The sequence below is a fragment of the Lepisma saccharinum genome, chromosome 25 (assembly GCF_977018435.1).
Source record: "Lepisma saccharinum chromosome 25, izLepSacc3.1, whole genome shotgun sequence".
NCBI lineage: Eukaryota > Metazoa > Arthropoda > Insecta > Zygentoma > Lepismatidae > Lepisma > Lepisma saccharinum.
The window spans coordinates 11,423,484-11,441,008 of record NC_139253.1 but is presented as its reverse complement, the minus strand read 5'-3'; the positions used below and the strand labels follow the sequence as shown (position 1 = coordinate 11,441,008).

The 17,525-nt window shown below is 39.7% G+C and overlaps 1 protein-coding gene across 1 annotated transcript in view; it reads right to left on the bottom strand.

Annotated features, from left to right (window-relative positions):
* The window catches only part of LOC145978947 (homeobox protein SIX6-like), a 58,968-nt gene extending 41,713 nt beyond the window's left edge, over positions 1-17,255 (bottom strand). The window contains exon 1 of the mRNA XM_083111955.1: positions 16,356-17,255. Coding sequence (XP_082968081.1) covers positions 16,356-17,176 — 821 coding nt within the window. The 5' untranslated portion in view covers positions 17,177-17,255. The remainder of the gene's footprint in view (positions 1-16,355) is intronic.
* Between the last annotated feature and the right edge of the window lie 270 nt (positions 17,256-17,525).

The following is a 17,525-nucleotide window of genomic DNA, read 5'->3' as shown; positions in this document are numbered from 1 at the left end:
TGCATTTATTTTATATCGCACATTTTCAGATCCGTGTCTCCTGAAGTTATAAAAATCCAAACTTCAAAGACTTTTTTTTAGACATGCTATAGTTGAAAAAAATATGTTTAGATGCACCAAAAGTGCATAATTATCAGATTATGAATATAACGTGTTATTGGAATCAACCTATTTGTGTAAATTGGATGCCTCCCCGATGGCGTAGTAATAACGCCGAGGTCTTGTAATTAAGGGTCCTCGCGTTTGATACCCAATGGAGGCACCAAGTGGACCGGATCGCACTTTAAACTGAAGGTCGGTTCGCAATTTAGCCTATTTGTAAATCAAGTGGACTTAAAAAAAATGCAATATCAACGTTAAGAATATTAGAATCCACTAATTCACCCGCAGGTATGTCAAATTTCACATATCCCTCTTCATTCTTGTTCATAGACTTCCTGCAATACTCTTGTGCATGTGCGTTGCATCCCACCAGGTGCGAGAAATGTGAAGAGTTATTCTTTCCCTGTACTGCGTTCTTTCTTTTCATAAGAGTAAGGCTAAATTCTCGTTTTATCTGAACTTTTAAAAAACGTGCACAATTCTTCTCTATCTTTAAACAACCACCCTTTCTCATGTATGTGTAAAATAATCCCACTCTGTCTCAGAAAACCTCTTCCTATGATGAAATGGCGGAAACAACTCTCAAGTCTCAACAATTATAAATTTATGCTTAAATTTCCTATCATTTATACAAACAGTAGCACATATCATGTCCTTTGGTGCAACACTGTCAACAGCTAATGTTACTTTACTCGTCCTAATAAATTTACTTCCAACCAGTGACGGCGCCAGGGAAATGTGACGGGGGGGGGGGGGGCGGAAGGGGGCAACAAAATATTGTTGGGGTGCAGTCACATTAAACGGCCGAAAACACTACATATATAACATATATATAAATATATAATAATAGTTATAATAATAATAATTATTATTATATGCATGTATGATGTTTTGTGTTGTCCCTTGTTTAGAGTGGACGTTTACTGCCTAAATTTTCTTGATTACGAGTTTATCTCCATATGATTCTATTTAATAAAGGCATTAATTCTTTTTTATTCGTAAGTTGCGTTGTCTCGAGTGGCCTATTTCAGTATTGGAAGACATTCATAATTTTATAATTCATCGTCTTTCATGAGATGAAACTTGTGATATAAATATTCAAGTTATAAAGATAATAATATAAATGACGAAAAAATGTGGTTCGAAGAGTTTAATTTCTTGCAAAATGAACGTGACGTTGGAAGAAATTAATCTTCTTAAGTATTAGAAACAATGAAAGTCACTTAGTGAAGTGCAATTCTCCTGTAGGAGAATTCTGCTGAATGTGCTTTGGGGAACACATTGCCCACCTTTGGTACGTCCAGGACTTGACATTTCTTCTCAATGCCAAGGACAGCCAAATGAGGCAGTTTGCATCCAGCATCCTGTTTCGAGCAAGCCTTTTCAAATATTTTAAGGACGAAAAGGTTCTTTCACATTCACACGCTGCATTGGAAACTGGAATTGTTACAGAGAATACAACTGGAGTGTGAACCTTGTGAAATGCCAATTTATATTTTCCCAGGATTTCAAAGAAATCCATTAAGTGGAGTATTTTAGTGCCATCTTCGTAACGCAGAAGAGTTTTGGGCAAAATTTGTGTTTCACATTTCAGGGAAATGTTATCACAGGATAAAAAATCTGAAAAAGAAATATTCTGACCCTGGCATTACTTACTCTTACTCTACCACTCCAACGTATGTCTGTGCTACACAATTGCAGGCACCTATGGAGTTTGTGCGAAGAAGTTCTTCAACTTTGATATGTACGAGAAAGAGCGAACCTACCTGCAATGTGTTTTGAATCGAATTTTAATTGTAATTTGCATTTTAAGGTTCAAGTTCAATACATTTCCGAATAATATCCCCTCATTTTGAAATTAACATCAAGAGTATCGAAGAAATTCCCTTTGTTAAGGTTTGCCTCAGGCTCATCATCTCGAAATTCAAGTCCCTGAATAGTAAGAAACCGCGATGAATCCACAACAACTGACATGTAGTGTCGGTTTTTTTCCGATCACCTTTGGTCCTGGGTTCGATACCCAGTGGAGGCACTTTAAACTGTAGGTCCAGTCCCGATTAGCCATACTGTGCATAAAGTGGACTTAAAACACCAAATCAACCAACCAGCCAAATCTTGTATCAACTTTGAATGTATTATACTAATTAGCGTTGTCACTAACGACCCACGATTAGAATAATCTGCCCGTACTACAGATGATGTTTTGTGGTCCTCAAAATATCCGTGATGTTTTAAAACCACCCACATTCAACGCTTTCTCCCAGTTCTTAAAACTGGTTAAAACTTAGGTTAATCGCGACGATTACAGGACGTAAATGAAGGAGAAATCACCTATGCCCAGGTCAGCGCTGGAATCTTGAACGAAAGTCGCACACACACATTCGAATATATACTAAATCAAATTTAGTCAAGTTGGTATTATAAGCAGGAAAGTGATATCATGCAGAATACACCACTTTGAAAAGGTGAAAATTGTCATACTCTTATAAATGAACTCTCTTATTATTCGATATTTAATTATCTTCAGTTAGGGGGCACGGGGGGCGAAGTATCTGACTTGGGGCGCCTCCCTGCCCCCCCTCCTTTGCGTTGTCCCTGCTTCCAACCCTCTAATAACTTTACTGCTGATAGCCTCAGCTTCACAATGAAAGCTTGCGTGTCGGCGAATAATACAAAGGACTTGTTTATCTTACAAGGGGTTCACTGTCCTTCTTTCATTCAAAGTCTGCCGTTTTCCATTTCTCTCAGCTTTTCCTAGCAGCTGAAAAGAATCCTATATAAGTGTCCCTCGTATTATTGTTCGCTGAGCTCCCCCCCCCCTTCCTGGCATTGCTGTCAGCTTCCCTCTGAAGTTTGATAAAAACTACTTTGTGAAATTTGTTTGGTAACGAGTGAAAATGTAGACAGTAGATACTACATGTATTTTGCTCAAAAACTTGGCTAAATTCACAGAATAAAAATAACAGATACAACATTCGTTCATCTGATTTACAGAAAGGCTAATCGGGACTGGACCCACAGTTTAAAGTGGGATCCAAATCACTATGTGCCTTCACCGGGTATCATACCCGAGACCCCTTGATTTCAAGGCGACGACGCTATCACTGTACCATCGGGGAGTCCCATCATAGAACAAAGTTTCCTCCTACGACAATTATACAGATCTTAGTTATCTTCCTTCACTTGAAGTCTATTCTATTGTATTTCAACCTCAGTATTATAAAATAATCGAATCCAACCATCTGTGGAATGCCTGAGGGAAACAACAAGAATTTTCTCAACAAAGACATTTCCGAAATTTACGTAACATTCTAATAATTTTGCAACCCGTGCAAATAATGTGTTAAAATCTTGTCATGGTTCCCTGTAAACACTAAAATCACCAAATTAGTTCTTTCCAAATTTCAAGTATTTTCTCCTCCTCTCAGCTGCTCGGAGTGGGATAATGCAAGATTATTTGTCCCTAATTATCTCCTCTTAGACTTGCTAATATCTTGGACTCCCTAATAACTTTACCAAGAACTCCTCATCAATTTGTACTGGCATGTTTGCTACAATACTCGAAGGTAGAATTTTGTGTACGGTGTCAAGTGGATACCGTGACAGAGAAACGAAAATCGGAAGCGGAGGTAGAGCAAGGATGTGTTCTGTCACCCCTGCTCTTCACTCTCTCTATATATTATATAGTGGCGTATATAAAGAGTGAACAAGCCGACATTCCCAAGGTGGGGACGACAAGGGTACCGGCGCTCCTGTTCGCAGATGACATGGTTCTGATCTCGGAGACAAATGCCGGCCTACAAAGGGCTCTGGACGGGTTGGAAAAATACAGCAGAGAATCTAAACTGCAAGTAAATCTCACAAAAACAAAAATTATGGTGTTCAAAAACGGATATGTATATGGAAAAGACGAAAGGTGGACTTTCAGAAAGCAAGAATTGGAAAGGATAAAAAGAATAAAATACTTGGGACTAGTTCTCACTATGGCAGGGACATGGACAAGACATGTGCAAACGGTACAAGGAAAGACTGGGGCAATAACAAGTGAAATAATGCAGACAGTATGGAAATTGGAGAAATACGATATACATTTTGTGGAAAAACTGTATAATACATTATTAATAGAGTCAATAGGGTACGGGAGGGAGATATGGGGAGCAAAGGGGGGGATGTACTAAACAGAATCCAATGCACATTTTACAAGAGGGCTTTGCATATCAGCATGGGCACTGCAAACTGCGACGTACTACGGGAACTTGGATTGGTAAGGGAGAAAACGTGGGGTATGTTGAGAAGGGTTAAATACTGGGCAACATTAATATCGAGAAGGGAGAACTCGGTAAAATGGCAAGCGCTGATGCAACGGGTACAAGGGGAGGAAATGGGAACATGGGCGAAAGAGATCAGAGGCAAACTATACGAAATTGGACTGGGATGGATATGGGAGGGGGCCAAGTCGACCAGGTGACATTGCAATTAGTGAAATAAAGATTAGAGGATATAGATAGACAGGAAATAATAGGGGAATGTGAAACTAAGAGATCGCTCGAACTCCAAAGAAGGGGAGTTCCGGGAATGGGGACAAGTAGGGTACATCAAGAAGGTGAGCATGGTGGCAAGAAAGTGGTTGACATGGATGACGCTGGGGGATGGAGACACAATACAGTAAAAAACGAGGAAGGGAGATATAAATGCGTATTACGCAATGGTAATGATAGGCCAGAACATTTGTTCTCATGTCAGGACACGCGCGTTCTGCAGGAGGAGAAGCTACGCAACATAAGCTTGGAGAGAGTGTTCGAATCAATTGTAGTGCAAAGGAGCATGGAACTATTGAAAAAAGTGGGGGTGTATTTACAAACAGTTAGGGGGAAAAGAAGTGCTGTAAAGAGAAGGGATAAGGAAGGGGAATAAGTGTTAATTTACCAGAACTGCTATGTTAACATCTATACGGAATGTAACGGATAGTCAGGGGCGGCGCCAGAATTTTTCGACCAGGTGGGCAGAAACTGCATATTGATAAATTAGGGTGGGCAGTACAAACGTAAGGCATTAGGTGAGTTTGACTAACACGTATCCCCCCCTCTCTCTCACTCGACATTTCCCTCTTACTTTGTGTAGAAAGCGATTTGGACACAAGGAATTCATCAAACATACTCATCGTATCTCTTTTAAAGATCATTTGGGCTGTAAGTGTGATATTTTTGAACACACTCAAATGTCAACCTCTCTTCTGAATAGTGCATCCTGGAACTATTCTCGTAGGCAAATGAATCTCTGGCGCCTGAAACTGTAATGAAGATAATCCTTCTTTATACATACATATATTTTTATTTCATTCACAGTAATTTATGTTAATTATTGGAAGGGTGCTGTAAGAACATGATAGCTTCCAGCACTATTATCGGGGGGAATATGTCTCGTTTTCCGCCCCTGGAAAAAGTTACCATGCTTGTCCCTCCCTGGAAAAATACTGCGGACTTCCATGGACCAATCATAATAATAGTGTAATCCACCTCTTAAATGGACGCATCTTATGTTATGATAAAATGATACGGTTGAGAGAGTTCTTTCCGTACTATATCGTCTCTCCGATTGCATAACGCTTTCGTCTTATAATTAAGGGGTCCTGGGTTCAATTCCCCATAGAAGTCAATGCACACTCCTTAGGATTACAGTTTAAAATGAAGATCTAGTGACAATTAGCTTATTTGAGCACGTGGACTTTTAAAAAAAAATCACTCCTGGATTATTGTCCTGATTATTTATTTTTTTATTTAATTTGGCTGTCTCATTATAGGTCTCTGACACCCTCGAGTCCAGGTTTCTTTCCACCCTTTCTTCATCTTCTTTGAAATTCTTGCAAGTTAATCTAAGAACTGCATAACTGATAGTGAAAATTTATATGTAGGAAGAGAACTTGTAAATAGTGCTAGCTACTAATTACATCAGTTCAGTAATACTATACATGTTTCCCAAACCCCTATAAAACTATTACATTAAAATTTGGCCCCGTCGGTATTGTAGTGATTGTGATTACTCGTTATTAATTAGAACAAATTAAAAATTGTAGTTTTAGAAACATTGTATTATTTGATTATGACAGTTATGTAAAAAGAAACTGTGATAGAATAAAGAAAGTGACACAAATTACTTGCGGAGTGGTTATCCCAGTGCGTTATGACGCCAGGGCTCCCGGGTTCGAATCCTGGTCTGAGCATGGGTGTTTTTGTGAGTGTCATCGCCATTCATACTCATCACTGCGATGAAGGTAAAGAAGATTTTTTTTTGTTTATTGTTTGTTACTTTGATCAGGCTGAGATTTATGGGCCGGTGCTGACAACATCAAGAACTCACTCCCATATATGCACAGTTTCAGTTAGTCTATAATCTTTAGCCCAAGTCATGTCAGATGGTTAGTTATACTTTTTATACTTCCACATTCCTAATATCTATTTTCTTCAATTTATGGCTGATTTCAAAGCAATTTTTCTCCATTGAAAGCTGGGAGCTGCAACCCTCCAAATCCTCCTAAATCCTGACGAACTCTTGATCATATACACATACCTCATAATTGTGAGTAGTATCCCATAAAACTTACTAAGCCTGTTGATTGCTTCTAATCATAGCAGTGTTCATTAGATTGCATTTTAAAAAAAGAGTTCTGAGAGTTCCTTTCCAATGACAAAATTAAGGACGTAGAAAGAAAATCTTAAATTAATTTAATTCAACAAGAATCTTCGTAAACTTACTTATTAGATAAAAGTTTCGCCAAATGACAGCAAAGCTTGTTATGGGATGAATTGAAACTTGTGAATTTTCTAATATCTACAATGTTCACAAGTAAAATATACATGGAGTGAGGACCAGCTTATACTTACAGAACCGTTTACATTTCCCTAATTGTATATACAGGGCGCGAAATTTCCGGTGGCCAGGTCGCCATTGGCGACCAAAAGTTTTGGGCTGGCGACTAAAATTTCGTTGTTTCAAATGTGTGTCAAACACGCTTCAAGACTTCACCTCTTGAGAGAAACGGCAGAAGTTATAGAAGAAATTCTAAAACTGAGTGATATCCACACTATTAGGTGGTTAGCCAGCAAAAAACGTGCAATAAGAGCTCTCTTGCAATCATGGAAAGCTGTTGTGACCCATCTTGAACAGGTGGCCCATAGAAGAGACAATGATGGCGCTAAAGCTAAGGATTTGCTGAAAAGTTTGAAGCAATTTAAATTTGTTAAGCTTCTGTACTTCCTTTTGGATTTCTACGGGCAATTCAACCCTTTAAGCGTGGCACTACAAAATAAGAATATTTTGATTTCATCTCTGAAAATAAGAACTGAACACTGTATTTCAGTTTTGGCTGACCTGGAATCTAATGTTGGACCAAGCGAACAAGATTTCTTGGACCATGTATCCATTTCAGGGAAGTTCAGGGATGTGCAAGAGTTTCAGACATTTAGAGGAAACTTAATTAACAATGCGAAGGTGTACGTCACAGAAACATTGCCGTTTATGTCAACAGATGCGATTGCATCTCTGCATATTTGCGACACCTTGGGTTGGCCTCCCAAAGAAAATATTCTTCAGTTTCGGAAGAAATAAAGAAGTTCTACATATACTTGAACCCGAGCCTTTATAATGAGAAAATGGATGTTCTGTCAGTAGAGTGGACAGAATACAAACTTTTGTTTCCTTCTCCAGCTTTGAATCAGACGCTGGATCCACAGTGCGGAGTGTTCAGCAAGATTCCCCAATTTGCTCCAGATTTTGACATTTTGTGCTGTTCTACCAATGAGCACAGCCTCATGTGAGGGAGGTTTCAACTGTCACAACAGACTCAAGAGTACTTACAGGAACTCTCTGAAGACTGAGGCACTGGATGATTTGCTCAGAGTTTTCGTAAACGGACCGGCCCCCCCCCCCCATCCTCCCTGTCAGAGTTTGACCCAGTAGCTGCGATTGATAAGTGGTACTTCAGTGCAGAACGACAGCGCTACACAAACATTAATTCCTAACTTTTTAATAATTGCTCATATGTTTATTATTTATCAATATAAAATAGTGGCGACCAAAGATTTTAGTCCGGCGACTGACTTCAAACTTGAAATTTCATGCCCTGGTATATATGTATTGAATTTGATGGGGTGGGCACAGGAATTTTTGGGTGGGCGCTTGCCCACCCGTGCCCACCCCTGTCGCCGTCTCTGCGGATAGTGTAGTCTGTAGGGAATCATAGTTATGTAATAAGAATAGATGTAGTGCGCACAGCCTATGGCTCGCACATGAGATGAGCAATAAATAATTATACAATGTTTTTCCTACTTCCTAATAACATTCACTTCTGTACAAACTTTGGTGTAAAAATTAAATAATAATAATAATAATAATAATAATAATAAACCCTATCCGTCGGTCCGTTTATCTTTCCAACCTATAGAGCTGAGACTATGTTTACAAGATAAATCTCGGACTCGGACACTCCACGATGTTTTAGCCTCTCCTTCCACCTTCTCTACCTGCCCTTTTACTTGATGTTATTCAGAACTGTTTTAGTATCTGGAGTGCCATCGTAACATAAAATTATTAATCTGGAATATTTTTTTTAAAAAAATGGGTAGTATTGCTGTGTTTCGAAAGAGCATTGAAAATAAGTTTAGGTATTCAATTCATTCATTACTCTCTCTAGAATAGTTTTCTTTTGACTTAATACACGCTTATCAACGTTTCTAATTTAAATACTTTATTCCAAGCAAACAAGTATTTGCAACTGATTAAATATTTTGCTTTTGTTTTTTCGAGACATTCGAGACGAGACGAGACTTTTCAAAAGCCGTCCCGTCCCGTCTCGTGTCTCGTCTCGAAAACGAGACGAGACAGGCATTCCGTCTCGTCCCGTCTCGAATTTCAAAACGTTTGTCCCGTCTCGTGTCTCGTCTCGTTTTCGAGACGAGACACGAGACGAGACGGGACATGTCCCGTCCCGTGAGCAACACTACTGCAAAGTCGCCAGTTCTGGATAAACGGCACTACTGGCCATTCATTTTCTGCATTTCTTGTTTATTTCTCTTGTTAGTTTCCTTCTGTGCCAGTAACGTCCGCTCCCGACGCCCGACTGTAATGTGCTACGAAACCCGAAAGTTTGTGGCTGCAGCAACACAAACTTTCCATCTGTCACTATCTTGTGCAAGATCAATCCAATCTTTTCCTTCCTTGCCGATTTCCTTTGGGTCCATCTCAACGTCCCATCAGCATTTTTTCATTTCACCATTCATCCTCATCGTTGCGATTAACCCAAGAGTTAGATAGCCATATTAGAAATAGAAATTAGTAAGTCTTGAAGTTGCAGAAGCCGAGCAGAGAACCACGCGGGAAGCGTATTTACAAACCCTATAGTACTGCAGAACCTCCAGCGACATTTGGCTACTGATTGGCTGCCATTCCGGAAGTTGATGCAGCGTTTCTTCAAGTTAACGCTAGATGGCAGGGTTCAAATTAACAGTGTAGATTTCATATATCCATCCCAACAAGATAAAAAACCCATTTACAATAAGGTTCATTTTTTAGCAAAATTATTTAAATTAATGTTTTAGAAGACAGAAATCAGAACTCTTCTTGAAGTGAATGATTTTTGTATTTAAAGTCACATCAGTGCAAACATTGTAACTACCAATGACTATTGAGAAAATTATGTATATACAACGTATAGCATTTTAAACATTATATTTTATTATATAAACGTATATTTCTTAACATAATTTCGACAATCTGTTTACAAACTTTATTACTATATATTCACAAGTCTAATTTTTCCATACTTTTGCTGTAAATGAAGAAACAAGGAACAATGGACACGGAACATAAACACTTCCGGTTCACACAGCCAATAAAAAAGTGTTATATACATCGGGTTCTGCAGCACTATAGGGTTTGCAAATACGCACACGGGAAGAAGTTTTCTGCTCTCGCTGGTGGACAAATGCGAATATAAAATATTTGATAAGTAATTTGCTTCTCTATCTCTCATGAGTACATTATGTTATTATTTTTCACTATATAACTTAGCATTAGGGAAGAACAACCGGTGCTACCGTATATGCTGCTGGAAATTAAGAAAGCCAGAGCGACGGGCAGAATTTGGAAAGCATACACTCCTAGAACATGTTGACTACTGAAAAAACAACTTATTCCGTAGATTACTTCGTTTGTTATATTCTCTTCCCTAAACAATGTCTACGCTATTCTTCCCTACAAGACTGGTGTTAGCGCCTTTTTGCTGAAATTCTACTTGCAAATTCTGTCGAACGCACCTCCTGCTGGTGTCACTACAACAATACTCGGTATAAACTGTGACAATGATTTCCAAGCATCTTTGGAAAAAGCAATTGAAATCGCAAGGGAATATGAACAGTGGGAACATCTGGTACCACTTAGCAGTCAATAGGGCGGAACCTTTGTACAGGGAGGGAAAGTGCATTTTCCAAAGGCCTCCAACTTCCCTGAAAAGGGGCAATAAAATAATTAAGGGTACATCCCAATCCCAACCTTGCATCTTTCTTCTATTTTTGGGCATGAAACACGCAGTAAAATGAGTATGCCTTGTTTGGATTCCATACCATAGAAAATCGGGAATAGTTTTTCTATAACTGCATGCAAAATTTACTGAGGAACGGTTTGCAATGTTAATCATCAAAGTAAAGTTTACAATAAAATACAGAAAATTTTGCCGGGGCCACGTGGTCGTTTCGGAGGGGGGCAGCACCTTTCACCTCGTAGTTTAAAGTGGTATCCGAACCACCACGTGTCTCCAGCGGGGTTCGAGCCAGAGGTCCCTTGATTACAAGCCGACAACATTACCACTACGCCATCGGGGAGGCCAGGTTCATTATTAATCTACAACATGGTGAATGAAAGGAATAAATCACGACCCAGAATTAGAGGCAGTATCTTTCTCTTCACTGGTGTGAAAATGGAGTAACAATGTTAATATTGACTAAAGGAGTTAAAGGCTTATAATTAGTTGATAAATAGTAGGTTAGTGTTTTAATGAGTAGAATAAGCCGATAGGTAGCGCATAATTACTACCTTATAATTAATTTATATGTAGCCGACAGGTAGCCTATATTTGGTTTAAAATTAATTGATAAGTAGGCGAGAGGTAGCCTATATTTGGCTCATAATTAACTGATAAGTAGGCGAGAGGTAGCCTATATTTGGCTCATAATTAGTTCTAAGAACCTAATTACAGGGTTTCTAACCTGGGTTATTAAATCTTATCACAACATTTACACGTAATTTAGAAACACTTAAGTGTATTTACATTCTAAGAAAACCCTAACTCATACCCAAAAAGAGCTATCAAACGAAAATTTCACCCAATTTATAGTGCCAAGTCAGGCCAGGCAGGGGCCAGGGGGAGCTGAGCCCCCCCGGAACTGCCATCAGCCCCCCCCCCCGGTACTGCCTTCAGCCCCCTTGACATTAGTCAAAACTATTTTCTGTAATTTGTTTGCAGTGAAGAGTGAAAATGTAGACAGCAGATATTATTTTGCTCACAACTTTGGTGAAGGATAAATTCACAGAACATGAAAAACAGCTAACACATTTCTTCACCTTATTTGTAAGAAGAAGTATAAGTAGCGGCAAGTATTTAGAAAATTCTCTTCTCTAGACTCTAGAAGGTTCCTTCACAGGCCAGCTTCTTTATCTGTACTTTCGCTGCCCCTGTTGCGACCTCCCGTTTAGACAGAAATCTGTGACTTTGATGACAATGACATCATGCAAATTCCCTCCGCATCTGTGTCAAAGGTCAACAGCTCCCAAGTTTTCGGAGTTTCATTGCTTCCCTGGGGGTGAAATGTACTGTAGACACTATGATTGAATATTGTGCATTTTTTCTTGTGACATAAATATCTATCATCAAATGTAGTATGGAGTGTGCAGTAAGGGATGATTTCAGTAGCAGTCAACACTTAAAAAAAAAAAAAAATATGTTTTAAAACATATAGAAAAAATGTAGTACTTGTATATTTCTAAATTTCATATAACTTAATGACCCCCCCACACATAATTTACCTTCACGCTGCTAAACTTTTGAAAATTGGACTTTGTTTACAAAGCCCCTGATAACCCGTGAGCCCCCCCCCCCTTCCCGGAGATCAATTCTAGCTACGGCCCTGTGCCAAGTTCATACTTAACGTCCACTTAACCTACCTACAAGGCCTTCACGTAAAATATCAGCACTATACCATGAAAACATAAGTGGGAAGAAGCCTGCTGTTGTCTCAGCTCCGTGAGGTTGGTCAGTTACAAAATGGTGTCCTCCTTTAATCCACAAACCACAAGGCTGAATACTTTTCGCAAGGGAAATCCTTGATCACTGGACCATTAATGGTCACGAATAATTTTGCAGTTTGTTTGTCACATTGTTAAGAAATGATTTCAATTCCATTTTCTTTGGGGGGGGTAAAAACACCCCTGGCAGGGAGAAAAGAAAATATTTTGCCGAAGATAAGTCCTTTTGTGGGGGAAAATTCCCGGCATCCCCCCCGTTAATTCGAACACTGGGTGCGAGAGAGATTAACAAAGAAGAAAAGGTGATTAAAGAAATAATCAGAAAACGAGAAGACTGAGACACTAACTGGGGGGGAGCAAAACTACAAGGAAGATACATGAAAAGGAAAACATAAAAGAAGAGGTGCAAGTAAAACAGAGAAGATGCTACTACAGGTAATCCCGAAATTTTGAGAATATTAAAATTTTCAAATGAAGAACTCGGGCAAAATGATAAATACAAAGACCACTTAAAATGACTTACGATTGATTACCATTCTTGTCTTTGAACAACTTTTGAAACAAAATGTAATCATGGTATTACGAGATTGTGTATCCCGCCCCTCTAGGACACAGTTATCTCCAGCTGACCTTAGCACAGCGCGCCACGACAAGAGGGATCCCTGGTTCGAATCCCAACCTGAGCATGAGCTATCTTTGTGAGTGTCCCTTCCTCAATTTCATCATATCATCGCTTGCGATTAGTCAAAAGTGGCAGAAAAGCGACGCTAGATAACAAAAATCAAATCAATTCCAGAATCTCCGAAAAAAATATTGCGTACGCTAATGGTTGTATGGCTGTATCTATATTTGTAATTTCTAATACAACATATGGAGAGCTATTGTAGCGAGATTGACTTCCCTTCAGTGTCGGTGTCAAACTTTCTGGTCCGAGTGGGCCAAAAAATTGATATCGCATTGTTATTACATGATCCCAACAAGGGTTTATTAACCAGTAACGGAAGTTTAAATATTGTGCAGTAATAACAAATTATACAAACCCAACTGTATCATTAAACACGTGTTAAATTTTTGGTTTGATTATATCACAATGTGATATAGTAATCGTTTAACAATTATAAACTAAGAGTGCGCTCCTAAAATAGAGATGATCGATTCGAATATTCAAAGGTTTTCAATCATATTCATCATTATCTATACACTTCTGGTAAGTTTTTATTGCAAAATTTGCGAGATTATTACACTGGCCTGCGAGTGGAAGCATTTCAAATCTGATCCTGCCTGCAAATACAGGTTTTCACCTATACAAATCTACAGAGACCAAGGATTATATAAATATCAAATCGCCGAGGATAATTATGTTGTAACAAGCTCACTGAATTTCAATTGTATCATTACAGCGCAGATGTATACCGTATCCGTGACTGTACATAAAGAATACTCCTTTCAAGGCCAGGAATCGCCCTGTGGTCGGCGGCATATTGATAGAGAGCTGTCGTATGCCTACCTCTAAATCTATGTAACCTTCCTGTTCTTTAGGCATAATTATATAATTATACCTTCATAATCATAGGACATATGATTGATTGATTGATTGACTTAGTGTTTTAAGTCCACTTTATGCACAGTAAGGCTAATTGGGACAGGACCTACAGTTTAAAGTGGAATCCGAACCACTATGTGTCTCCACCGGGTATCGAACCCGGGGACACCTTGATTACAAGGCGACGACGCTACCACTGCGCCATCGGGGAGGACCATAGGACATATGATTTACATTTACATATACGTATTGCTCAGCAATTTGTCCATGACTATTTTCGTTGGTTTTTATCTTCATTCTACGTATTTTTAAGGACTGTATTTTTACGTATAATGGTTCAGAGGTTGTAAGCAGATTGTTTGATGTCTTGTGTCAGTTCTTGAAGTTCTCATTGCATAAAACAAAGGGAGTAAACGTGGTGATGGACAATTTGCTTGGTAACACTCAGGCCCGTAGCCAGAATTGATCTCCAGGGGGGGCTCACGGGTTATCAGGGGGGCTTTGTAAATCAAGTCCTTTTTTCAAAAGGTTAACAATGTTAAATGAAGGTAAATTATGTGTGTGGGGGGAGGGTGGTCAATAAATTACATAAAGTTTATAAATATCACACAAATACTACATTTTTCTATATCTTTTAAAATATCATTTGAAGTGTTAATTGGCTGCTACTGAAATCATCCCTTACTACACACTCCACACTACGTTTGATGATACAGATATTTATATTACACAAGAAAAGATGGAGAATTTTCAATCATAGTGTATACCGTACATTACACTCCCCGGCCGAAATAATAAAACTCCCCTTCGTTCCCAAAACTTGGGAGCTGTTAACCTTTGACGCAGATGCGGAGGGAATTTGCATAATGACATCAAATTCACATATTTCTGTATAAATGGGAGGTCGCAACAGGGGCAACGAAGGTGAAGATAAGGAAGCTCCCCTGTGAAGAAACTTTCTGAAGTCTAGAGAAGAGAATCTCCTAAATACTTGTCGCTACTTACACTTCTTATAAATAAGATGAACGAATGTAATAGCTGCTGTTCATGCTCCCTTAATTTATCCTTCAGCAAAGTTGTGAGCAAAATAATATCTGCTGTCTACATTTTCGCTTTTCACTGAAAACAAAATACACAAAATAGTTTTATCTAATGTCAAGGGCGCTGACCTCAGTGCTAGGGGGGACTGTCGGTAGTTCCAGGGGGGTTCAGTCCCCCTGGCCCCTGCCTGGTAACACTTATAGATCTTACTGTACAACACTAAAAATTGGCATTTGTCTGTAGTGTGAAAATTTTAAATAAGTAAATAGTGCATATTTTTTTACCACCGCAATCTGCCGTTTGGAAAGTTGGGGAAGGAGTTTATACCCATTATTCCATCTGAAGGAGTCTTTTTTAGGGGGAGGGCACAAAGGTGAATTTAGCACCAGAATTACGACAAATTGGGCTCTTGTGAACGAAAACTGAACATTTTGGTGAGAAGATTGTTGGATGTTGTTACATATAATACATTAGAAAATGTAAGTTATGCAACCATGGGCTAAACCGGCCATACTTGTTGCTGTTGATTTGTTACAGTACATTACATATAAAAATATGTCAACCATACATTTGATTTAATATTTTACAAATTGTGTGTAAACAATAGCAAAGAAAGATACGATACGTGTAATCCAAACTGAATATTTATTGCATCTTTCTTTGTTATTGTTTACATAGCCTACACATTTTATATAATATTAAAACAAACACATACATTTTTTATAATTGATCTTCTTTAACATCCATTAAAATCAACAAGATAAAACATAAAATTTGCCGATTCAGCCCATGGCCACATACTTACAGGTGCATGGGCGCCCGCAGGTTGGGGCACCCCCCCCCCCCCCTCAACTGAGATTTCTGGAAAGTTAATGCAATTCAAATGGTGAAATTGTAGATATATTTTATAACAAGAAGTATTGTTTTCTATGACAGGATTAGTTACAGCAACTATTATTATTAGAAGTAGGGTTACATTTAAGCTTACAGTCTATTTTACACTGATTATCTATCTATAAAAAACAGCTTTTTGTACTACATGAATTAATGTTAAGTATACAATTGTGCAAATTCTGTATAGATATACAGAATATGGAAATTTCAAATGTGTGTAATTTAAAAAAAAACATTAGTAGTAGTAGGTAATAATAATAAAAAAAATAAAAACAATAATAATAGCAGTAATAATGTTAATAATAATAAAAGTTTGCGACTGCCCCCTGAGAAAAAATCCTGCGGGCGCCTTTGCACAGGTGTGTGAATAAATAAATCGCTGAGATAATCCAAAACACGCGCGAAGTTTTGGACACAGGTTCTGAGCAAATGCACGCCACGTGGGTGGAAAATGGAAAAAGATGTGAAAATCTCAACTTACCCCCTCTGCTGAGGCGTCCTGTCCCTCTGCCGCCTGTTTTTGAACCAATTGCTCACTTGCGTCAACGTGAGTCCAGTCTTTTGTGCAAGGCTACGCTTCTCGTCGGGCGTCGGGTACCTGTTCCTCTTGTAACACTCTTTCAATGCGTTTCTGGACTTCTCCTTGAAGCAGTACACGGTTTCTTCCCCATCCCAGATCGTCTTCGGCAGAGGGTACTTCTTCCTCAGCCGGTACTTGTCCACCGCCCCAAGAGGACGACCGCGTATCTTCTCCGCTTCTTTGTAGTGCGCGAGGTACCACATGTGCTGCAGTTCGTTGTGGTGGTGGGGTTCGAAGCTGTGACTCTCCAGGATCGCGTAGAGTTCGTGGAATGCGCCCCTGTGGAAGGCGACTGCTGCACGGGCCCTGAGCACGGCTTCGTTCCCGCGTAATAGTTCGTTTGGCGGAAGGGACCACAGGAACCGCGCCAGTCTTTCTATGTTCCCCGCTTGCTGGAGAGCCTCGCACATGCACGCCACCTGTTCTGGAGAAAACGACAGCGGTTTCTTCCCCAGGAAGTCCGAAACTTTGTTACCAACATTCACACTGTCCTGACTTAGCGTTTCCACACCACCCTGTACACTCCCGCTGCTGGCGTCCTCCGTGTCGGTCTCCAGATTCAGCCCTATGTTCGTCGGGGTCATTCTGGGGTTTGGGGTCGATGCGGAGTCGGGGGTCGCGGTTATGACCCCGTGGTGGCGGGTCATGGGGTCGAACCTCGCCTCGACAGGTCCATTGCCGTGGTGGTGATCCTGGGACTGGGTCAGCACGGACACTTCCATGTGTCAAGAAACAAAACACTGCACACTTCACTGAGCACTCTCTCTCGTGTCTCGCTGCAGCACCAACTTGTCATCTGTGCCCGTGCGACCCCGCCTGTTCCTTCTCGTACCTGCAGCTGGGAGACGGTCGGCGATAGGTCGGTGGGCGGGGCGGCCGGGCTGTGATTGGCTCGCTGGCTGGGGATGATCATTCACGTAAATTTGAGGATGTTCCAGCCAGGGTCGTGCGAATGGTTATCTAACAATGTCGTGTGTGTGTCATTCGCAAGTAAAGATCCAGCATAAAGTACAGGAGATGGCAACATTGGCGAATCTGAGTATAAATGTAAATACACGCAATTGATCAGAA